The sequence below is a fragment of the Hakea prostrata genome, chromosome 10 (assembly GCF_041222555.1).
Source record: "Hakea prostrata isolate BN-2017 chromosome 10, UWA_Hpros_2, whole genome shotgun sequence".
NCBI lineage: Eukaryota > Viridiplantae > Streptophyta > Magnoliopsida > Proteales > Proteaceae > Hakea > Hakea prostrata.
Window position 1 is genome coordinate 7,112,660 of NC_142609.1, and position 26,288 is coordinate 7,138,947.

At 38.5% G+C, this 26,288-nt stretch overlaps 1 protein-coding gene across 2 annotated transcripts in view; it reads left to right on the forward strand.

Annotated features, from left to right (window-relative positions):
* The window catches only part of LOC149001778 (L-arabinokinase-like), a 105,534-nt gene that overhangs the window by 23,631 nt on the left and 55,615 nt on the right, over positions 1–26,288 (forward strand). For both annotated transcript variants that reach the window (XM_089138914.1, XM_089138915.1), the window contains 7 exons: positions 2,031–2,084; positions 2,199–2,301; positions 2,390–2,499; positions 2,603–2,722; positions 12,443–12,499; positions 16,005–16,177; positions 16,283–16,451. In XM_089138914.1, coding sequence (XP_088995040.1) covers positions 2,031–2,084; positions 2,199–2,301; positions 2,390–2,499; positions 2,603–2,722; positions 12,443–12,499; positions 16,005–16,177; positions 16,283–16,451 — 786 coding nt within the window. The remainder of the gene's footprint in view (positions 1–2,030; positions 2,085–2,198; positions 2,302–2,389; positions 2,500–2,602; positions 2,723–12,442; positions 12,500–16,004; positions 16,178–16,282; positions 16,452–26,288) is intronic.

Here is a 26,288-nt window from a genome sequence, read left to right on the forward strand (position 1 = left end):
GGTTTGTAGTAACCTATACTACTTTTGTCTACTTAATTGACGTCCGTAGTAACCTATACTACCTTTTACCTGTTTGGTCTGCAGTAACATATACTATCTTTTACCCATTTACTTGGTCCACAGTAACCAATACTGTCTTACCTACCCATACTTTACCAATTACTTGCCTTATTGCAAAGTGCTTATATGAACATGGAGCTGCAATTTTGAAGAATTAGTGTGGATATTCGTCCCTACTACTGGCATTATTTGGATAGTGCTTTTGATGCTGTTATATTTATGGATTGCCAATTGTTCTCATTATTGGTGGTTGTTCGACATGAGATTGTTCTAATTTTTAGTGGTTTATCGACGTCTACTATTACTACATGATTCAAGATTGGTGCAACCTTTCAAGTTTATTCATATTGTGCAAGCTAGAGTTTCTTTGTGTATACTCTAGCTTAAGGGAAAGTGTTGAAGTATATGCAAGAAAAATGGGCTGTTTTATTGTTCATGTGAAACAGAACGTGAACAGTATTATGCGAGTGATGCTTGTTTCCTTTTTAGATATGCTACTTTACTTTCAATTTCTGTCGTAGGAATCTTGATACACAAGTTTTGGGAATTTCTATAAAGCATAGTTTCTATTTTCTGTTAGTCACTAATTTTAGAACTTTCTTCTTTCAGTATTTTCTATTTTGGACAGATTTTAGGACAAAAAATTCTGTCCATAAATTGTACTCTTTATTTCATTTTGGGTAAATATCACTTACCTCCTCTTTTAGTTAACCAAATGACACTTGGACCCCCTCATAGTTGGATAATATCACTTACCTCCCATCTTACCTATTTAAGTTATCAAATACCTCCCTTCTTTTAACTTTTTCTGTTAAGTTCTAGTTTTACTGTTAAATATTTTTCTAAAATCCCAAATTACCCTTAATTAAATATTTTAGTTTAAAACCTCAAAATATTTTCAGTTACTATATTAGTAAAATCCTAAACTACCTTTAGTTAATATTATTGTTAAAACCCTAAAATACCCTTAATTATTTTAATAGTTAAAACCTTAAATTACCCTCAATTAATTTTATTCCAAGACATTAAAATACTCCTATTTCTTTCAATCTAGATATCTTTCTTTCATTAGGGAAAGAAAAAAAGAGAAAAAAGAAAGAAAGCAAGAAATGAAATCTAAGAAAGACATTTATATTTTTTGAATTGATTTTTTTTATTCTAATGAAAAAGAAATATATAGATTAAACAAGATCAGGGTATTTTGAGATTTCAATAATAAAATTAATTGAGTGGTAATTTAGGGTTTTAACTACTAAAGTAATTGAGGGTAATATAAGATTTAAACTAAAATATAATTTTAAGTAAGGGTAATTTGGGATTTAAAAAAATACTAGACGGAAAAAATAGAACTTAGCGGAAAATATTAATCGAAGGGAGTTGTTCGATAACTTTTCCAGCTAAGAGGGGAGGTAAGTAATATTATCCAACTAAGAGGGGGTCTAAATGCTATTTAATCAACTAAGAGGGAAGGTAAGTGATATTTACCCTTTCCTTTTTTACAGGGGCAAGATGGCTTCCTTCTCAAGTTATAATCTAGACTATTGATATCTATAAATAAGAGGTTGTGATTCCTAGGAGTTCTAAGCTAGAATCGCAAGCTTATGTGATTCTTATCAGTTCTTCTTCTCTTCTTCTTCTCTTCTTCTTCTCAATTCTTTTTGTTATTGCACTGTTTTGGTTGATTAAAGTTTATTTTCTAACACCATTGCAACTTTCAAAGAAGTGTATCTAATGCACTGATCTGACAACTTATTCTATATAGTCCATTAACCCATGCATTATATTTATTGGACAGCCTAAATTTTTTTGTTTCTAATCTTTAACCTTGATGATATTACCTTTTGGATAATTAGTATCAACTAATCTCCTTTCGTATAGTTAACAACTAAGCAATATATTACCCTATGGATGATTATTGCACAACTAATCAATCTCTTTAGTAATTTGTGGCTTTGGTTTTCCATTTGCAGCCAGCAGGCTGGAATCTAAAGATGGAATATTTACCCGATGGTTGGCGATGCCTGGTATGTTTTTTTTTGGGGCGTAAGTTTCTTATATTATCATCCATGTTTGTATGTAATGGTGGCTGCTAGTGGACCTGAATTAATGTCAGGTGTTCCTACTTTTTTCTTTAATAGGTTTGTGGTGCATCTGAGGACCAAATAGTTCCGCATAATTTTATAAAGCTTCCAAAGGATGCCTATACTCCTGATCTAATAGCAGCATCTGACTGCATGCTTGGTAATGCAATGAAATTATTGTTAGGCTTCCATCTGTTTCTATGTGTGAAAGGTGGGGCCGTGATACTTAACTCATATATTTCGTATAGGAAAAATTGGCTATGGGACAGTGAGTGAAGCCCTTGCATACAAGTTACCGTTTGTTTTTGTTAGGAGAGATTATTTCAATGAGGAACCGTTTTTGAGAAACATGCTTGAGGTACAATCAGCTAGACTGAATGTTGGTTAGCTTCTCTTTTCTGTCATACCAGACATTTATTTGGAATCCTATGTTTGTCTCTAACTATGCTTTATTTTATCAGTATTACCAAGGTGGAGTTGAGATGAGTAGGAGAGATTTACTTACTGGGCTCTGGAAACCTTACCTTGATCGTGCAGTTACTTTGAAACCCTCCTATGAGGGACAGATTAATGGTGGCGAGGTATCCTTATGCTTTTTGCAACTGCTTGTCATACTTAAATTCAATGCTTTCAAGTACATATCTTGTGGCCTACATCTGCAAGATTGAGAACTTGATTCATTATAGGATATTTTTGAAGTGACTTCAAAACATCAGGCTCTATAGATAATTTTCCATGGTATTAGGAATTTGGAAGTCAATGGATACACGTGAATAAGGAGAAGGAAGGTAGTGGGAGGTCGTAGAAGCGTGTTGAAAGATTTGAGAAAATCCTGACTTGTGTCAGAGAGACACAACATATCTTTTGTTTATACTAGTGACTTGCTAAAAATAAAACAGATCTTTGCAATATGGGGAAGATTACAAAGTGAATAATAAAAGATCCTAACAAGACAATTATATCCTTAATAAAATAACTAATTATTATTACTACCTTACAACACTCCCCCTCAAGTTGGTGCATAGATATTTATCTTGCCCAACTTGCCAATGATATTACTGAAAGCCTCGGTAGTAAGCACATCAGCCCATTGATTGTTAGAGGTAACAAAAGTAATATGAATCAATTTAGTGTCAATCATCTCTTTGATGAAATGCCTGTCAATCTCCACATGCTTGGTCTTGTCATGTTGTACTAGAAGAGCTATACTGATTGCTGATTTCCTATTTGAGTACAGTTGTATAGGTGTCTCTGATTTTGACCCAAGCTCTTAAAACAGCCCCTTCAACCATAATACCTTTTTGACCCAATAAAAAAAATAAAAAAAAAGAAGAAAAAAATTCTTACAAATTCCTTGAGCCAATGCCATAAACATGGCTTCAACATTGCACCCACTGCTTGCTTTTTGCTCCTCCAAGCCACCAAGTTACCTCTTACATATGCACATTAACTAGAGGTAGACCTTTTGTCATCCGGACGCCCTGCCCACTCTGCGTTTGTGTATGCCTTAACTTTTAAGTGTCTATGAGTAGAAATCAAAATACCTTTTCTTGGAGTAGCCTTTAAGTATCTTAAGATCCTGTATATTGCATCCAAACTTGAGGAATAAGGATCATGCTTATATTGGCTACCAAGACTAACAACACATGTGATAGGATGTTTAGAATTTCAAAGCTTTGTTTATGGGTGTAAAGTTTAATATGAAACAAAATTGGAGATAGGATGTTTGAAGTATGTCCGTGGGTGCTTTCTTAATGCAATTGATAAGTCCAAATTGGGATTAAGAGATGGTTTAGAAACAGACTCACTTGGAGGAATTGGTTCTTCAGAACTAGTAGCTAAAGCTTCCAATTGGCTCGACACTGAAGCGGGTTCTCCCATGGGTTGCCTTTGATACTTTAGAGGTCTTTGCTCCCTCTGCACATTATCCACCAGCTATTCCTGTCTGGTCACTCCATCTTCCCGAGGAGGATCATCAACAGGAATCTCAGGAGAAATATCTAAAGGAGGAACCAAGACCAAAATCTTTTCATTAAGACTCTCCCCTTGCAGTAGTGTAAGGGAAAAGAAAGTACTTGTTACTAGAATACAACATCTATAGAGGCAAAGAAATGATGAGGAGCAGGGTGATATTACTTATAGCCCTTCTTGGTAGCAGGATAACCTAAGAAAATATACCGGAACTTACGTGGATCCAACTTACCATGAATATGGTGGTTTTGGGGAAAGGCAATGCAACAAAATACCTTGTGTGGTTAGTAAAAGCTGCTGTCCCTAAAAGATTCTTAAGGGAACAGAACTGTTGCAAAACATGGGACAACAGAATACCTTGTGCGGTATAATAAATGCTCCAGAGATGGAAAAGGTTCCCATGAAAGGATATGTGCACAGATCTGATCATACTCAATATTAAGGCCTGATAGAAAATCATACACTCGATGCTTGTCCTCCCACTTCTGATAAGCAGCAACGTTAGCAGTGCAGGATGAAGTAAAATGCCGGTAGAAGTCAAGGGCTTTATTGCAACTTGGAAGAGTATTGTAATGTTGAGATATGTTGAGCTCCTTTTGTTGTAGCTGATGAATTTTCCTTCTGATTTCAAAACATTGTGCATCGTTACCAACCTTTGAATAAGTCTCCTTGACAACTTTCCAAATTGTAGCAGCATCAAGAAGAAGAAGATAACTTTCCACAATACTTGGTTCAATTGAATTGAGCAGGAATCCCATAACAAACCGCAAGAGAGGAGATGATATTCCACAACGGTAAATTGAATCATCCCCAACCTTGTTCTTCTTCCAATCCTCTGAACCATAGACCCTCACATTCATCCTTTGTGGAAACCATCCACATACCATAAAACCTACAAAGAAGTCCAACCATCAGTATGCTACCATATTTGATTGGAACGCCCTTGCAGTCCTAGGAGTACTTGATTCCATGAGGCATCCATCCCAATCCATGGAAACCCTAGATCTTTTTTTTTTCTCCCCCTTCCTGAAACAGCATCAAACCTTTGCTGTTAGATTTCCTACACTTGTTTGACATAACCCAACCATCAAACCCTAGGTTTAATCAAACACTAACCTTAGAGTTGATCTAAGACCCTATTTTGACCTAATGAGCTTTCCAAAATTGTTGCTGATCTTGGTTGTTGGCTTCTAGTTGGATCACTTCCAGTCAAGAACTACATGAACCACCTCCTGAAGTTCTACCTCTGCATTGGATCTGGTTACTGCGTTTTTTTTGGGTGCATCTTTATGTGCCTATATACCTCCCACAAATGTGCAATAAACAGATGTAGACATTCTCATCATATGTGTCTAGCTTCATCAGAATTTGTTATGCATTTTATTCTCATCTAATTGTGCTTGGCATATAGTAATCCTTTCTTTGCTAAGGAGTTTCTGTATTTGAGAAGATTCTAACATTCAGGGACCAATTATATATCATGGAAAAAACTTTCACAAAATTTCGCCAAAATTCAGCAAATCTTGGAATTTCAACCCATCAAAATGAGATGTGGGTTGAAATGAAAATGACTAAAATTGATTGGAATCTTGCGAAATCTTGATATTCTTCCTGGTTCGACTTTCCGTAATTTTGAAGGGGCAAAGTAAATAGGAAAAAAAAGAAAAGAAATATAACCAAGTCTCGTCGAAATCTCGACTCAAAATCTCAGTCGAGATTTCGACCAAGACTTAATTTTGAGTTGGTTTTGATTGGAAACCCCACAAGAGACCCACTTTTACCATTTTGAGCAGGAATACCTCAAATCAAGGGGTAGACTTGACAAAGCACTGGCAAACTTGTGATTGCAATGGATTGAATCTCCCAAAACTAAGATTGAAGTGTTTTCTTGTGGTAACCGATTTTTGCCTAAACAGTTACTTTGGAAAGGATGTTCAAAAGTTGTTTGATGATAATGAAATTAATATATGTTGAACATCGTGGACCAATCCACAAACTCACGGTGTCAAAATTTTGTTTTGCAATATGTATTATTTTTGTGGTTTAGAAAATGTATTTTTCTTATATAAAAATGTAGAAGAAATATATGATGCATGTTTTGCATGGCTATGAAATAAATATATGTTAAACGCCCATGGGCGATCTACATCCTCATAGTGTCAGTGTTTCTTTCCACCTCATAAATTTTAATTTTATTTTTTGAAAATTTGGATGATTATGTGAAAATAAATAAAATTTGGACAATCAACTGAATCCTAATCACGAGGTCCAATACCCTCCTCATCGCCTCCATCATCACCGCCATCGTCATCATCACCACCATCGTCGTCATTGCCGGAGACTTGAGTCACCTCATCCTCAGTGTCGGACCAGAAAATCAAATCCTCACTTTGGGTGGATGCACTAGGGTGTGGCACGAAGGGACGGGTGGGCTTTGCATGTACCCTCCCCTCTTAGGCCATGAAGTCCTCCACATCAGCCCCCATCTCCTCTGGCAACTGTCTACAGGGATGACCTCCCTCCTCATCCAGCAGTGGCTCTCCATTGTCCCTGATCCAGTCAACTACTGGGTTATCATCATCATCCATCTCAAATATGTCGGCTAACTCGATATTGGTACTCTCTCTGTCCATCCCCTGTCTAATATGATCCTTTCTCAGTCTCATATTATAGTGTATATAGACAAGGTCCTGTAGACGCTTCACACCCAATTGGTTGCGCCTCTTCGAGTGAATGAGGCTGAAGGTGCTCAGTTTCGCTCACAACCAGGTGGAGAACATGTCTGGGAGAGCACTTTGCTTGCAATCACACTCAAGTGGTGTGAGTCACATCCAAATTGCATCCATCACTTAGCTGCAACAAATATAGACTCCAAGTCATTTTAATACTTAAATAACTAAATTAAAGATATAATATAATAATTAAATATATATTATATAATGAAATAAATGAAACTTACCCGCAAGGGCGGATTCCCGTCCCGATATGGCCACAACACGACCGAAGCTCCCAGTGGCATCCCTAAAAGTCTTTATCTAATATATAAAGAGAAAAAACAATAACTAGTTACTAGGTTAATGACTTAGTATAAAACTATGAATTGTGAATATCAAATGATTCAAATCACTATCTCACCTCCTTAAGGATGACTGCTTGTTTAGATGAATCTAGTTCAAACTTTTCCACTACAGTTTGGACGGCATTCATCAAATCTTGCCTCATCCCAAGATTGTCCTTGTAATGGTACTTGAGATTGAAATAGTATGCTGTGTAAGAAAAAGTATGTCATAAAAGGGAATAGTTAATGCTTAATAGTGTGATAACATAATGAAAATTAAATTAAATACTAGACTTAACAACTCACCAGCCTTATGTAGTGGATGTTGCAACATAGACTGCCATCAAAGTTCGATGATTTGGAGGACTTTCTTGTTGCCGTGTGGGTGGACCTGAGCAACTTACTGCTTCATCTTCTCTACTGCAGCAAATATGTGTGGTAGAGTAGGTTTTCTTTACTGATCTACCATCCTCAACACATGCACCATAGGCTCAAGCATCTTTACCACTATCCTCACATTGTGCCAAAAAGTCTCATCGAGTATGGTCAACTGTGCTCTCCTTCCTCCCACTGATGAAGAACCCTCCCAGTTAAACCACTCCTCTGATGCAAACATGCTCCTAAGGCTAGTCTTCCTACTCTCAAAGCTTTGTAGTGCTATCCAATTAGTAGCAAATCTGGTTATGCCTGGCCTCACTAACTCACCCTGACACTTGTCCCTCATCATCCTTAATGCATAGGTGTGGTTATAGATGAAGGTGCTAACTTGTCGGCCTTGCTCCACGGTCTTCTTCATAAGCTTGACCTTTCTGATGTCCTTCAACATTAAGTCAATGCAGTGAGCATCACATGGAGTCCAAAAGAGCTTATATATGTCCATCCATCAAGGCATCAATACAAAGTTATAAAGTGTACATGTAATGTAAATATGTGTATTTAGTTATTTACAAATGAAAATTAATACTATATGTTTAGATACCTGGAGTTCTCCTGCATCTTCAACCCAACTTTCTTGTAGTTAGAGCCATTATTAGTCACAATTTGAATCACATTTTCCACTCCAACCTCCTTCACCACTTGCTTCAATAATTTGTAAATGTATTTTGATCATTCTTCTCACCGGATGCATCTACTGACTTGAGGAACACTATCCTCCCATCACAATTCAACATGAAATTGATGATGGACTGTCTAGTGGGACCATTCCAACCATCAGCCATCACAGTCACTGCATAGTGAGCCCATATGGGCTTTAATCCCTTAATATACTCATTTAAGTCCTCTTTATGCTTAGGCAAATAGACATTATATATCTTATATGGAGTGGGGCCCTGTACACCACTCCCAGCCCTACTTATCTCTATAGTAGGGCCCCTGGGCTATATGTGTTGGAATACTATGGTAATAAGCCCATTTGGAGAAAGCCATCCCCACTTTGTCCTTCACACTCCCCCATAAGTGCTTCAACTTTCTCTGTTAATGCTTAGGCCTCGTAAATAGGGCCGGATCATTGCGAAGAATCTCAAGATCTAGATCTGTAGGATGTGCTGACGAAGCTCGACCCCTTTTAGGGGCCCGTGGGATAAGAGCCTCCTGCCTCACACTCTGAGTCCTCCTCATAGGGATTTGGGAGCCACCTGTGCCTCCCATACCTATTGGCTCTCTAGAGGACCCAGACCCCTCTGTTGCCTCCTCATGTCATCAACCCTCTGTTGCTCCCTACTCATCATTATCGCCCTCCTCAGCTGATCGGCCTCTGGATCAGGGTCACACTCTCTTGGCTCATCCATCCATAATCCTCAGGATCTGGAAGGTCATCTAAGCTTGCATCCTCGAACTCATCCCTCTGTGTTCTCTTCTCTTTCCTCTTTTGCTTTCCACCACTAATATATGAGGCCATTGCCCTTTTGATCTCTACGGCCACCTTTGGGCACCCTATTACATCCCTGTTTCCACCAGCTAGATGCACCTTCAATCTAGTGGCCCCACCTCCTCCTATTTGTTTCTTATAATAATTATATTCACTCTTCCTTCTATCAGCTGTCAGTGGCTTCCCGTGTTGCCAAACTATGTTTGACATCTTTGAAACTTGAAAGAGAGTGCCTGATACAAGAAATACACACTAAGTATCTTGAAAAGCTCCACAATATGCTACAAAAATGACATACATGCTTCTAATAATAACCTCTTATTTTTAAATATAAATTATATTATATATATATATATATATATATATATATATATATATATATATACATATATATAATTTAAATTTAAATATAAAAAATACACACTAACTATCTTAAAAATATCCACAACATGCTCCAAAAATTGCATACATGCTTCCACTAATACTTTGCTATTTTTAAATTTAAAACAGAAATTAATTAGTTTTTTTTTTAATATTTAAATATTTTATTAATTATTTAAATATATATTAAATACAGTAAAATTACATAATTAACAGAAAAAAAATTAATTCAACACCATCACAGAGCAATATGGTTTCTCAACTCTCACATACATAAATTTGAAGCTCATACATGTACTACACATACATTTTTAGCAATATACATAATTTACTAAATAATTTTTAATAACAGAAAAATGAAAAAATAGTAGGAAGAATAAAAAATTAATTTTGACCCTACAAATTCATAGATCAACACTCTAAAGTAAACATACATAAATTTGGAAGCAATCTAAGACGATTTAAGGCACAAACGAAACAAAAATAAAAAAATGAGGAAGTTGGTTACTCAGATTGCAAGATTTGAGAAAATGCACAAATGGAGGAGCAAATCTAGTGTTTGAAGGAAATGGAGTTGTAGAAATTAGGTGAAAAGAGGGATGAAAGCAAGAGAAATAAAAAAAAACTAAAAAAGGGCTCGAAATCTCGCTGGCGATATGGGTCGAAACAATCGAAATGGCTTGGTAGGTCAAAAATGACTCGAAAAAGTATATTTTATAACTTGCGCAAGTATCATTTCGGCCCGATATGGTATCGGGCCAAAATTTCGACTCGTATTGACCGATATATCGGTCGCGATACGATACGATACATGACACATTTCGTGCTTGTACCTGTATTTCGTTTCGAATTGAAATTTTGCATGCATTTCGGTCGAAATTTTTGACCATTTCGATCGAATTTTTTTCCATGGAGCCTACAATAGTTAGATGTAAGAATGCTTTTCTACTTGGAGAACTCCAAGAGGAGGTATACATGGATGTGCCACTTGGGTATTCCAGTACTAAGACTTATGAGAATGCAAGTTAAGAGGGCTTTATATGGGTTGAAGCAATCTCCAAGGGCGTTCTTTGGGAGTTTCCATAAAGCCGTGATCTCTAATGGCTACAAGCAAAGCGATGCAGACCACACCTTGTTCACTAAAAGAGATGGTTCCCACACTACTGTATTTCTAGGTATATGTAGATGATATCGTGATCATAAATAGTAGCGAGAGTGAAATTTCAGCTTTGAAGACCTTCTTATGGGAGAGCTTTGATATTTCCTATGGCTGGAGTTGGCATATTCGGCTAATGGTGTGTCTCTCTCTCAGAGGAAGTATACTTTGGATCTACTTGAGGAAACTGGGATATTAGGATATAAACTTGTTGAAACTCCTATTGAGCCTAACCTACACTTGATGGAAAAAGTAGGAGAACTGGTCGGTAAGACGAGGTATCAACCTTTGGTGGGAAAGTTGATCTATTCATCTTACACTAGACCAGACATCACATTTGTAGTTAGTCTAGTCAACCGGTATATGCATGATCCCTACTCACACTTAGATGTGGTGCATCATATCTTAAGGTACTTGAAGGCAAAAGAAGGGAACTAGTTAATAAGACAATGTATCAAAAGTTGGTGGGAAAGTTGATTTATCTATCTCATATTAGACCACAAACATCACATTTGTAGTTAGTCTTGTCAGCCAGTATATGCATGATCCCTTTTCACAATCGATGCGGCATTATCGTATCTTGAGGTACTTGAAAGCCACTCCTGGGAAGTGAATTTTGATTTCAGCTCATGGACACTTGACGATTAAAGCATTCATATATGCATGCTAAGCAATTTGGTGACTTAGAGAAGCAAGAAACCAGCTGTGGTTGCAAGGTCCATTGCAGAGGCCAAGTATAGGGCGATTCCTCAGGGTATTTGTGAGGTACTATGGCTGAAAGGGCTGCTTTAGGAGATTAGGTCAGTTTTAGTTATTTTTATACAGTTGTACTCAGACAGTTGGTCAACAATCATAGCTCACAACCCAATACAGCATGACAGGACCAAGTGTGTGGATATTGATAAACACTTCATCAAAGAGTTGAGGCTGGATTGTTTTGTATCACTTTTGTTACCTCAGAGAGTCAGCAGGATGATGTGCTTACAAAGAGCTTGAGCACCAAGATGTTCAATAGTATCGCCAAGTTGGGCATATGATAAATATCTATGCTCCAACTTGAGGGGGAGTGTTGTAAGACAGAATAGGTGCTAGTTGGGGTAAGATTGTATTAGTATATTTATTTTCTAGATTTACTTTCTATTTTTTGTGTTTTCCTTATTAAGGGTATATTTGTTAAGATATCTTGTAAGATTCCCACACTGGGAAGATTTGGTGTGTTCTGTATTTGGTAAGTTATGACTATAATGAACAATTTAAGATTTATCAATTCTCTCAACATGTACGATTTCAGCAAGTTAAAATATATTTTCAGATACTGATCCAAAATCTTAAAAATTTCCTAACATAATTTGCTGTAGAATGGCTAGTCATAGTGGCAGCGAACATTTGCCTTCTGTTTTATTTTACAATAGATTGTATAGTAGGTATAAAGTTGGAAAGTTTGCATCCACTCTGTGTAGATCCTAACTGTAATAACTGGGACCTAGTCCAATACTGTCTTATATGTGAAATACTGTTAAATTCTCTTCTTTTTTTTTTATGAAAGATTCTTCATTTTGTTTCTTTGATGGTTCATAACACTGAAAAGTGTCCTTGACCCTGGATGATATGAATATATGATCCTTTTGGAATTAGAATAGAGTTCTAAAATGATAACTAAGTGTTTTATGATCAGCCTGCAAAGCTGTAATTCAGTTTGATACTATATAGAGTTTTTCTTCCCCAACCAGAAGGTTCTGATATTTCCTCTTCTGATAGTATGTTTTCAATCATTTTGTTTTGTCCTTTCCTGATGATATAATTGTATTACCTGACCCTGTCTTGTCAGTTTATCTGCGTAGTCATAGCCTTAATAAATATTTCAGGTGGCTGCTCGCATACTACAGGATACTGCTGTTGGCAAAAACTATGCTTCAGACAAGGTATAGTCTGGGAAACATGAAATTGTGTTTTAATATTGTTATCTCCTAGGTGATTCAAGAATTTCCTTTTTTTGGTGGAAGTAAATTTTGAATTTCTAGTGCTGGTTTTCTCTTAATTTATTGAGCTCTGCTATATTTTACCATGTACCGGTAAGTTGTTAACATACTGCTTGTTGATTTTGTTAATGAGATGAAATAAGAGTTCTTTATGTGACTCCATCTTTAAATCTGCAATCTGGTCTGGGGTTTTATTCCCTGGGAATGGTTTATCCTTTTAGGATATAAAATAGCATTTGATAGAAGTATAAACAGTAGAATAGGTACATAATTCAGTTTTGGCTAGATAATAAAGGCTTAACTTCAACTCAGTTCATCCTTATCTGAACAAAATGGTGTTGGGTACATGGATCCTTAGCTCCAGTCAAGTCTACTCAATGCCTTGCTTGCCTAAAAAGCCTAAGCTATGCGTGTCTTCACTCCTGGACAGGTCTACCCGTGACTGTTTTAGCACTTTCAATCTGAATCAATCACTGCCGTATAGGAGCATCTAATGCGTCCATTGTACAGGACATGTTCACTACTTATCATGTATTGGAACTAGTCATAAAACCTAATTTGTTCAATTACCCTTTTACTACACATCAATTTCTTTAGCCTCAATTGAACAAGGATAATTAACCAAGATCTGTTAAAGAACCGGGATTGAATCATTGGTTCAATTTTACTTATAGGGAATTTTGTACTCAACTCATGTACCTATGTTTTAGGTCTATTAAGCATAGTTCTCATGGCATTGCCTGAGCGTCTCCTGCCCCTTCTTTGGGTCAAGGCAACCTGGTCTCACCTTGTCGCCTTGCTTGATGTCGCCTTGGTTTTCATTGTTCTCTATCACCTCACCTTTATAGCTATGCTTATAAGTTGGTTGATTACGATGGAAATCATCCAATAAATGTCCAACCATACATTTATCAATCCTATGTTGTTTCCAAAGTGTAAATAAGAAAGAGAAACAATGAAAAGAGAGAAAAAAGGCGAGAGGAGAAGAAGTATTTACAACATCCTAGTAGGCCTCACATTAAATTGTGAACCTCCAATAACCACTATCTTTATTTATAGACCAACATAGGTCTACCATGGTTTGAGATCTCGATTATATACATCTCGGTGCCTAAAAAAATTGAGATCTCGTGTGATTTTTGTGATATCTGAGCCCGAGATCTGGTAAAATCCTTGGTCAACTCGACCATACTCGAGGGCCCATCTCGGTGGGTATTAGGTCTTGCTTTGGGCTATAATTTGGTATTTAGAGTATTTTGGGCCTTCTAAACATAGTGATGACCTTATATTTGTGAGAAAACACGTATATATATGAGTTCCAACTTGACCCTAACTTTGAAATTGATACGTTGAAGGAGTGATATTTAGAGTTATAAAACATGAAATAACAATCATTAATTGATAGAAATGAAAACATCAGTGTACTTATAAGTTGCACCATGGGAGTACAAGAGTAAATTCAGTGACTAAGCAACTCCTCCAACACTAGCACCAGCACCACCTCCATTAGTGTAGCACATAGTTTTTGAGAAAAATGAAGTTTGGGGAGAATACTCACTTGCTTCATCATTGGCTTCAATATTTGTATCTTTGTTGTAGATGAGCTAAATGGCTTGTTGGTGTGCCCTTTGTAGAGAACCAACCAACTTTCAAGCAAAAGATCCTGCCAAAACACCCAAAACAGCAAAGGTAGGAGTGTTCAGACACGAGATCTTGACTTCTCTAGATCGAGATATGGTATTTTCAGAGACTGGATTGAATGGAGATCTTGTGAGATACGGGATCTCGAATCTAGATGTTAGCTCATATCTTGTATTTCCGGGCACATAGATCTTGTCTCAAGATCTAAAGGAAAAAAAAAAAAAAAAAAAAAAAAAAAAAAAAAAAAAGAAAAAAAAAGAAAAAGAAAAAAGAAAAAAGAAAAAGAGATCTTACGAGATGTTGCGAGACCTCGAACTATTAGATGTACAAACTTAATTAGGACACTAAAAATAGAAGTAAGAAACCTAATCTAATAAGGAAAACGTCCTCTTGAGTTAGCCCTTGCACTAACTTGTGTTCCCTTTTCTTTCATTCAATTCTACCCTTTTTAGCTCTTCTTTCTAGCACTTCCCCTTAAGCTGGAGCATACAGGTTGCACATTCTCAGCTTGTTACAAATATAATCAACCCTTGCAGCCTAAAGATTTTGTGAACATATTAGGTAGTTGCCCTCCATCACGGATATATTTTGAAGGAACTAGCCATTGTTGCAACTTCTCAATGAACAAAGTGGCAGTTAACTTTAGTGTGCTTTGTATGTTCAAGAAAGACATGATTTATTGCTATTCTTTGGGTTTTGTTAGGATCTTTAGGATCTTTTAGGATCTCTTATTATTCTTGTAAGATTCCCACACGGGGAAGATTTGATTTGGTCTGTAATTGGTAACTTATGACTATAAATAAAGCTCTAGCTATGTCCTTCAGATAAAGGTCAGGATTTCTCTAACTCTTTCAACATCTACTTAGAATGGACACATAATGCCAATTGCCAAATTTGAAGTTTGTCAGACTGTCAGATTTCATTTCACACTTTGCACTTGCAGCTTGTCACATAAACCAGTAAATCTGCCAGTATTCTTCAAAAACAACAACAACAATAAACCTTGTCCCAACTAAATGCCGTTGGCTACATGGATTCTTGCCTTCCAATTGATTCTGTTTAAGGCCATGCTAGATACAAGAATTAAGCTATGCATATCCTTTCTCACCACTTCTTTTAAAGTTATTTTAGGTGATAGGTCTGCCCCTAGCTCTTTTAGTTCCTTCAATCTGGATTATCACTTTTCTATATAGGGGCATCTATAGGTCTTTGTTGAACGTGGCGTGCTACCTCAAACGACTTTCTCGAAGTTTATCACTAATGGGAGCAACTCCCAGGCCAACTCTAATATGATCATTCCTTATCTTACCCTTCCAAGTTTTGCCACTCGTCCATCTTAGCTTTCTCATTTCTGCTACACTAAGTTTATCTATGTGATTCTTTTTAACAGCCCAACACTCTGCACTGTACATCATAGCTGGTCGAAGGACAGTCCTATAGAATTTTTCTTTAAGCTTTAAAGGAATACGTCGATCACACAAGACCTCGGACACACCTCTCCACTTCATCCACCCTATTTTAATTCTTTGGGAAACATCATCCTCTATATCACCTCTTTTATTTATGATTGAACCTAGGTACCTAAAACAATCACTCTGAGGAATCTCCTTATCGTCAAGTTTCACCACCTCATAGGGTGTTACACAATATGTTGTAATTCAGAGCCATTTGATTGCTTGTTGTCATTAACCCTATCCTGCGTGTCAGAATTTCAGTACTGGACAGTACTTGATTAAGTTGCAGTTTGGTTATGCGGCTATTAACAACCTATTAATGAATCTGATCTTTTTTCTACTGACAACTGTAGCTAAGTGGGGCACGGAGATTGTGTGATGCCATAGTACTTGGATATCAACTACAAAGTGTCCCAGGTAAAGATGTCCACATGCCAGAATGTTATTCACTTGCTGAAAGTAAACTTGGATTTGGAGAAGCAGTGCCTAATGTTGAAATGAATGAGAAAAGCTATCCTGCAAAGTCGTGAGTTTCTCATAATTTTTTTCTTTAAATTCCAATGAATGTGCATTGTCATATTATCATGTGTGTACTTTGCTTGACAAATATCTTCTGCTTGCTTTTTGTTAGACGCACTGAAGAATTTGAGATTCTTCATGGAGATCTTATTGGCCTTTCAGATACAATAACTTTCTTAAAGAGTTTGGCAGAACTGAGTACTGTACAGGACCCAGGATACAATGCTGAAAATTATCAAACGAGGGAGCTTATTGCCGCATCTGGACTCTTTAGCTGGGAGGTCTTGTTCGTTTCTCATAGTACTCACCACATTATATGTTTCTTGGTTGTGCATTCATTTCATGGTAGAACATGCCCATCCATGTGGGTATAAATAATACAAATTCTCTTTCTCATGCATTGTGAGGAACTACACTAAAAAGTGTGTATGCACTTGACCTGAGCAGTTGCACATGCCCACAACATACCAAATTTTCTTTTTGGGCTTAAATACTAAATGATACTTCCCATCTAGAAACTGGCTAATTGATGTGAATCAGATGGACAAATGAGCTATAATAAGGTGTACTGATATACATCCAATTGAATGGAAGTGATGCAAATCCATCACCAAAGTGGGGTACTTAGGAATAAGTCAAAGTTTGGTTATATACATGTTGGGCTTTTGATCCCATGGGTTTTTAATATAATAGGCCTTTTATGGTCCTAAACTATGGGAAATTAGGTTGCATATGGAACTACCCAGTTTGTTTTGTTACTTGGATTATTTTAGGGAACTTATCAATGCCACCCCTGAGTTTTTCCATAATTTTAATGCCATCACATTTGAGTATGCAAATATCAACTGTTACCCTTTTTTTTATTGGTGATAACCTTTGAAATACAATTTACTGAATTGTCATCTGCAATATTTATTTTTCAAACATAAATAGCCAGTTAGGGAAGTGGGTAGCAGGGAAAACACTCCTGTGATATAGATATAGCTCAGTCAAGAGATTAGTTAGAGATAGGAGTGGGCCATCTGTTACTGCTTGACATTTCTAAAGATGCATTAGATCACTTTGTTGGCTGACAAAGAGGGTTTTCTGTGGCAGTAGGAGTCAATATACTTGATGCTACATTATAAAAAAGATGCTATGAATGTGATACACATAGTTGAGTGAGGGAGTCTGATCTCAAGAAGGGAAGCATGGCTGGAAAAGTTTTCCTCACCTTAAGAGAATGGTGGGGCCAAAACCCATTGAAATGAGATTCGATCTGCCTGTACTTAATGACAACAAAAAGCAACATGAGAAAAATCTTTCCTTTGACTCAGTTCTAAGCTTTATTTGGAGTCTTGATCATTAATTTCCTACTGACAATTGAAGTACCTCCAATCATTCTTTAAACCATTATTCTGCAGAGATCATGAACCGAAGAGTGTAAACCGTGCACTTACCTCCCACCAGCCTTCCGTTTACCCAGCAACAGACCTAGAGCCATCGCCTCTCTATTGTCTCCAAGGTAAAAAATTCGATTGAAATGAACATTTCGACCTTGGAAAAGGTCGAAATTTCGACTGAAACTGGATACTTTTTTCCTGATTCTTGAAAACTCAATTTCGAGCCTCAAATGCACTCAAATTGATTTGGATTTTTGCATACTAGCTATTTCAAGCATAATAAACACTATAATAACTACTAGTTTACTAAAAAACTACTGAAAATGTAACATCCAACATTCCAAGTATATAGTACATGAATCAGAGAAGAAGCTGTATTGTTATTACTTACAAGTTACAACTTACAAGTCTATTCTATTCAAGCCTCAAGGTCTCCCTCTTCCGTCTGCACCCCATACAAATGACAATATAACTCCCATGATGTTTGCCCCCGCCCCATATAGTTTTGGACATAGTCAAAAACTGCACCTCTGTATGTGGCCTCATCCACATGCATAAGATTCCCTAACGGTGGGAAGTTGTGAATCTCCAAAGGAACTGGTGGTGGTGGGCCTTTTGGCTGTGGAATAGTGTGGAAGATCTGCTCAACAAATGAAAGACCACCCTGCCCTTGGCTCTCAGGACTAGGAGAAGGATAAGGATACTGATAAGGTCGCAGTGGCTGACTCCGATAATCGACAGTGGGAGGGACACCATAAGCTCCATAGGCCGCTCCATAACCATAAGGCTCCGGTCGTGGCCGACCGGCCCGACCCCGAACTCGATAGCCAGGAGGGACACCATATGGTCCATAACCATAAGGACCATAACCATAAGTCGACTCGGTAGAACCAATACTCTCCACAGCAGTATCATATGAGGACTCTGCAGGCTTATGCCATCCGGATCCTCTGGAGGTGGAGGAGTCTCTAGCATCATCAATGCTCATCGATCTCATAGATCCCACCAAGCTCTCGGCATCGGATGGACGGTAGGACCCATATGATGGCGTGTCCTCTCGTGCTCCCGGCCCATGCGTTGTCTCCCCTTCCCCTTCCTCGAATATGTAGAGGAAACATTTTTGCCTCGAGATGCAGCTCCGGTATGGTCCGAATCCCGTGTCGCGTGGGTGGTGAACCGACTCTCTCCCGTGAATCTCGGTGGTCGTCCTCCCCCCCTTGACTCTCACGTCCAGCAGGTGGTGGTGGTGGTGGTCTCTCCTTAGGATCAGCTGAATCCTGATCACGAGGTCCCACACCCTCCTCATCCCCTCCATCATCACCATCACTGTCATCATCACCACCATCGTCGTCATCGCCGGAGGCCTGAGTCACCTCATTCTCAGTGTCGGACCAGAAAATCAAATCCTCACTCTGGGTGGATGCACTAGGGTGTAGAACGAAGGGACGGGCGGGCTCTGCATGTGGCCTCCCCTCCTGGGCCATGAAGTCCCCCACATCAGCCCCCATCTCCTTTGCAATCTGACTATTGGGAAGACCTCCATCCTCATCCAGCAATCTGTCTCCACTATCCCTGATCCAGTCAACTACTGGGTTATCATCATCATCCATCTCAAATATGTTGGCCAACTCGATATTGGTGCTCTCTCTGTCCATCCCCTGTCTAATATGATCCTCTCTCAGTCTCATATTATAGTGTAGGTAGACAAGGTCCTCTAGATGCTTCACACCCAATCGGTTGCGCCTCTTCGAGTGAATGAGGCTGAAGGTGCTCCAATTTCGCTCACAACCAGTGGCAGAACATGTTTGGGAGAGCACTTTGCTTGCAATCCTACTCAAGTTGTGTGAATCACGTCCAAATTGCAACCACCACTCAGCTGCAACAAACATAGACTCCAAGTCATTTTAATACTTAAATAACTAAATTAAAGATAGAATATAATAATTAAATGTATAATGTATAATGAAATAAATGAATGAACTTACCCGCAGGGGCGGTTTCCCGTCCCGATACGGCCACAACACGACCGAAGCTCCCAGTGGCATCCCTAAAAGCCTTTATCTAATATATAAAGAGAAAAAACAATAACTAGTTAGTACTTAGTAGTTACTACTTACTAGGTTAATGACTTAGTATAAAACTATGAATTGTGAATATCAAATGATTCTAATCACTATCTCACCTCCATAAGGATGATTGCTTGTTTAGCTGTATCCGGTTCGAACTTCTCCACTACAGTTTGGACAGCATCCATCAAATCTTGCCTCATCCCAAGATTGTCCTTGTAATGGTACTTGGGATTTAAATAGTATGCTGTGTAAGAAAAAGTATGTCATAAAAGGGAATAGTTAATGCTTAAGCCTTAATAGTGTGATAACATAATGAGAATTAAATTAAATACTAGACTTAAGTACTTGACAACTTAACAGCCTTATGCAGTGGATGCTGCAACATAGACTCCCATCTACTGTTGATGATTTGAAGGACTTTCTTGTTGCCGCGTGGGTGGACCTGAGCAACTTGCTGCTTCATCCTATCTACTGCAGCAAATATGTGTGCTAGAGTAGGTTTTCTTTGCTGATCTACCATCCTCAACACATTCACCATAGGCTCAAGCATCTTCACTACTATCCTCACATTGTGCCAGAAACTCTCATCAAGGATAGTCAACTATGCTCTCCTTCCTCCCACTGATGAAGAACCCTCCCAGTTAAACCATTCCTCTGATGCAAACATACTCCTAAGGCTAGTCTTCCTACTCTCAAAGCTCTGCAGTGCTATCCAATTAGTAGCAAATCTGGTTATGCCTGGCCTCACTAACTCACCCTGACACTTGTCCCTCATCATCCTTAATGCATAAGTGTGGTTATATATGAAGGTGCTAACATGTCGAGCTTGGTCCACCGTATTCTTCACAAGCTTGACCTTTCCAATCTCCTTCAACATTAAGTCAATGTAGTGAGCAGCACAAGGAGTCCAAAAGAGCCTATATCTGTCCATCCATCAAGGCATCAAGCCATCAATACAAAGTTATAAAGTGTACATGTATATATGTAATGTAAATATATGTATTTACAAATGAAAATTAATACTATATGTTTAGACTTTAGATACCTGGAGTTCTCTTGCATCTTCAAACCCAGCTTTCTTGTAGTTGGAGCCATTATCAGTCACAATTTGAACTACATTTTCCACTCCAACCTCCTTCACCACTTGCTTCAGTAATTTGTAAATGTATTTTGCATCCTTCTTCTCACCGGATGCATCTATCGACTTGAGGAACACTTGTCCTCCCATCACAATTCAACATGAAATTGATGATGGAGTGTCCAAAGTGGGACCAGTCCAACCATCAGCCATCGAGTCACTCCATAATGATTCCACATGGGCTTTAATCCCTTAATGTATTCATTTATGTCCTCTTTATGCTTAGGCAAATACACATTATATATCTCATATGGAGTGGGGCCCCGTACACCACTCCCAACCCGCCTATCCGCTCAATCATATCTTTTTAGTAGGGCCCCGAGCTGTATGTGCTTTGGAACACTATGGTAATGTGCCCATTTGGAGAAAGCCATCCCCACTTTCTCCTTCACACTCCCCCATAAGTGCTTGAACTTTCTCTGTTTATGCTCGGGCCTCGCAAATAGGGCCGGATCATTGCGAAGAATCTCAAGATCCGGATCTGCAGGATGTGCTAAGGAAGCTCGACTCCTTGTAGGGGCCCGTGGGATAGGAGCCTCCTGCCTTACACTCTGAGACCTCCTCATAGGGACTTGGGAGCCACCTATGCCTCCCATACCTCATCGGCTCTCTAGAGGACCCACAACCCGGACTCCTCTGTTGCCTCCCCGATGTCATCAATCCTCTCGTTGCTCCCTACTCATCATCATCGCCCTCCTCGGTGATCGGCCTCCGGATCGGGGTCACTTGTCTCCTGGCTCATCCCTACCATAACCCTCGGGATCCGGAAGGTCATCTAAGCGGGCATCCTCGAACTCATCCCTCTGTGTTCTCTTCTCTTTCCTCTTTTGCTTTCCACCACTAATATATGAGGCCATTGCCTTCTTGACCTCTACAGGCACCTTTGGGCACCCTGTTACATCCCTGTTGCCACCAGCTAGATGCACCTTCAATCTAGTGGCTCCACCTCCTCCTATTTGTTTCTTGCAGTAATTACACTCACTCTTCCTCTTATCAGCTGTCAGTGGCCTCCCATAATCCCAAGCTATGTCTGACATCTTTAAAATAGAGTGCCTGATACAAGAAACACACACTAAGTATCTTGAAAAACTCCACAATATGCTCCAAAAATGACATACATGCTTCTAATAATAACCTCCTATTTTTAAATATAAAAAAAATATATGTATAACTATATAAGTATTTTTTAATATATAAATAATATTAAAATATATAAAATACACACTAAGTATCTTAAAAATATCCACAACATGCTCAAAAAATTGCATACATGCTTCCACTAATACTCTCCTATTTTTAAATTTAAAACAGAAATTAATTATTTTTTTAATATTTAAATATTTTTTAATTATTTAAATATATATTAAATACAGTAAAATTACATAATTAACAGAAAAAAAAAATTAATTCAACACCACCACAGCAATATGGTGTCTCAACTCTCACATACATCCATTTGAAGCTTATACATGTACTATACATAAACATTTTTAACAATATACATAATTTAGTAAATAATTTTTAATAACAGAAAAATAAAAAAATAGTAGGAAGAATCAAAAAATAATTTTGACACTGCAAATTCATAGATCATCACTCTAAAGTAAACATATATAAATTTGGAAGCAATCTAACATGATTTAAGGCACAAATGAAACAAAAATCAAAAAATGAGGAAGTTGGTTACTCACCTTGCAAGATTTGAGAAAATGCACAAATGGAGGAGCAAATCAAGTGTTTGAAGGAAATGGAATACTAGAAATTAGGTGTAGAATGGGATGAAAGCAAGAGAAATCAGCAAAAAATGCAAAATCAGGTCGAAATCTCCTGGGCGATATCGCTCGAAACAGTCGAAACTGATGGTAGGTCGAAAATGAGCTCGATTTTGGGTATTTTAAAGCCTACGTAAGTGTCGTTTCGGCCCGATATGGTATCGGGTCGAAATTTCGACTCGTATCGACAGAAATTTCGGTCGATACGAAACGAAATGGATACATTTCGTTTCGAGTTGGATTTTTGCAAGCATTTCAATCGAAATTTCGACCATTTCGATCGAATTTTCTTCCATGATTGTCTCTAGGGTTGTCGCCACCTCCAGCCGGCCTCTCCTTCACCCAGCGATAGCCCTAGAAGCATCACATCCCTAAGGTGGTCCTTTGCCATCCCAGGCTTCCCACCAGTCAACAATAGCCTTAAAGGCCATTACCACCTCTTGCGGAGGTCCCTAGAGCTATTGCAACTGTGCTGCAAGACCTTTAGGCCCTTCGATCCTCCTTGCTTCCCTTTTCATCCACCTTCGTTACCGATTGCTTTTCTTCCTCGGTGGTGAGCATTTTTTTTCCTACCAAGACTTCCTTTTTAGCTATTGATGTTGTGATCTATTTTTTGGATCAGTCTTTTGTTTGATTCCTTGCAATGGCCTTTGGTTCAGTAACCTTCGCCTCTTCTGATACATCTAGAATGGAGGAAACTCTAGTTTCTTGGGAATGTGATTTCTCCCCATTCCATATGAACATTGTTAAACTTATGGGAATAATTACCTGCGTGGGCGTTGATCTGTTTCTCTTGCGGTTGGTGCTCGTGGCCTTACAGGTCATTTTCACGGACTCCTATCAAGCCAACTTCTGCTGGTACAAAACCAGACAAGTAGTAATGACTGTTTGGTTAGGGGGTTCCATCTTAATTCCATTAAACCGGGTATTGTAGAAAGCTATCTCCTTTTTCCTGATGCTGCAACGATGTGGAAAGTTGCCAAGGTAACCTATTCAAAGGTGGGAAACAATGCACACTGTTTCGAGATTTGGCGAAAATTCCATTAGTTGCAACATAAGGAACTTACTTTGTCTCGGTATTACAACAGTCTTCATGAATACTATTATACTTTTGATTTCTACGGGCATTTTACTCTTAACCTATGTTACTGATGTTGCTGCCTATCAGAAGTGGGAAGATAACTTTGGGTGTATAATTTCTTGGCCAAACTAACTATTGAATACGATCAGATACGGGCTTAGATCCTCTCATGGGAGATTTTTTCCATCCATGGGGCAAGCTCATGCTATGCTTGACCTAAAGATAATCGCTAGATAGCAATGGTGCCCACTTAGATGCTAGAGAGATCTGCGTTGGTGGCGGGTAAAGGAGGTAACCGGACCTGTAGAGGTGATTTTCCGGTGCACCAATTAAATGTGATTATTCTGGTTGGGAATGTCACACTAAGGGCAAGTGTTGGAAGTTGTATGGTCGTCCAACTAATTCTTGTGGAGAAGGTAGGAATGCCAATCTGAGTAGAAATCAATCATCTGCCTATCAAGCCAATCTTGAAGAACCAAGTGCTCTAGCTCCTCTTTGATGAGCTCCAACACCTCAGTCAGCTAATGACCAGACTTGAAGTATCTTCTTATGAGTCGACTTCTAGTTCCAGTGTCGCTTTTGCCATGGTTCCCCCCTTCAGACACAGATCCCACCACAGGTAACTTCGGTTGTCACAGTGTCACCTTGAGTCATTCCTCTTGGATAATTGACTCTAGGGCAATCAATTGTATACTAGGTCTTCATTTTTGTTTCATACATATTCTTCTATTCCTTTGAATTATAATGTTCGTATTGCTGATTTCTCCTATTGTTGGAAAAGGTTCCATTATTTGTTCTCCTTCCTTAAAGCTATCCTCTGTTTTGCATGTTCCTAAGTTCTCTGCTAATCATCTGTCTATTAGTAGTCTTACTTGTGATCTAAACTGCAAAATAGCCTTCTTTTTTCCTTTCCTACTGTGTGTTTTGGGGCTTGGAGATGGGGAATACATTTGGTAGTGGTAAACAGCAGGGGGTGCTCTGTCTACTAGACGGGTCTTCTTCGACATTGACTACAGTCTCTGGTAACGATTCTCCTAATCTTTTCACTTTGTCACAGTGGTATATTGTTTAGGTCACATTCCTTACCCATTTTATCTAAGCTTTTTCCTAATTTAGTTAAGCGTTGTAACTTAAATGATTTTCATTGTGATGTTTGTTAGCCAAGCATACTAGGCATGTTAATCCTATTTTAGATAGTAGCAATAAAGTTCCTTTTTCTATTATTCATTCTGATGTGTGGGGCACATCTCGTATTGTTTTTATTTCTGGTAATTGATGATTTGTTACCTTTATTAACTATTGCACTAGAACCATATGGGTTTACTTCATCAAAAGATTGATGTTTTCTCTTGTTTGAAAACTTTTCACGAAATGCTTATTACCCAATTTGGGGCTACAGTAAAAATCCTACAAGTTGATAATGGGACTGAGTATTCGGGTGAGAATTTCCATCTTATTTGGTCGACCATGAGATAATCCATTAGACTAGTTGTGTTGACACTCTACCTCAAAATGGAGTTGCCAAACGCAAGGATAGAAACCTTATTGAGGTTGGCCACTCCCTTATGTTTACCATAAATGTCCCTCGTCGTTTTTGGGGGGATGCCATACTTATTGGGGCCTATCTCATCAACTGTATACTATCCTGAGTGTTATGACAACACTGTCTTGTTTAAGCTTTCTTAGGGACAGCACCCTTTACTATACACCCTTAGGTATTTGGTGTGTAGGTTTGGCCCGAAACCAACATCTCCATGGTAAGCTTGACGCATGTGGATTACGGTGCTTTTTTCTTGGTTATTGTTCTAAGTTCCACCCAAAAGGACCTAGAAAGGATATTAGTGCTACCATTCTCCACCTTGTTGTGTGATTGTGTCCATGAATGTTGTGTTTTAGGAACAAATTTCCTTTTTGCCCTTATGCCTCTTCAGGGGGGAGAGTACTAGTGAAGAGGTTCTGGTCCTTGTCCCTCCTTTAGATATTCCACTTAAAATTCCTATAGATGAACCTCCCTTAAAAGGTGGAATTATTGACATGAACAGCTGAGAGACCAAGACAATGATGTGTAGGGGGAGGAACAACCAGCTCTGACAACACCTCTGTTCCTAGCCAATTGGAGGCTCCTGCTTTGAGTCCCGAAGCAACTATCCCTGGTGTCAATTTCTAAGTCATCTTCTGACCCTTCTTTAGACTTACTAATTGCATTAAGGAAACAGCCATGTACATGCACCAAACACCCAATTTCTAACTTTTTTCGTCCCTATCCCCAGGTTTTCAACGCTTTGTTTTCTATTTGTCCTCTACTTCTGTAGTTTTGTTCATAACACATGGTAGGAGGCATTGACTCACTCAAACTGGAAGGAAGTAATGGATGAGGTGAGAGCTCTTGAAAGTAACAAGGCATGGGAACTAGTGACTTTGCCTATCGGGAAGGGGACTGTTGGATGCAAGTGGGTATTCATTGTAAAATGCAAGGCAAAAAGAACTGTGGAAAAGTACAAGGCAAGATTGGTAGCTAAGGGTTTTACTCAAACATAGGGGGTAGACTATCAAGTGACATTTTCCCCAGCTGCCAAGATGAATGCAGTTCGGCAAGTTCTCTTATGTGCAATAAACCAATGATGGAGTCTACAACAACTAGATGTGAAGAATGCCTTTCTACATAGAAAAATTCAA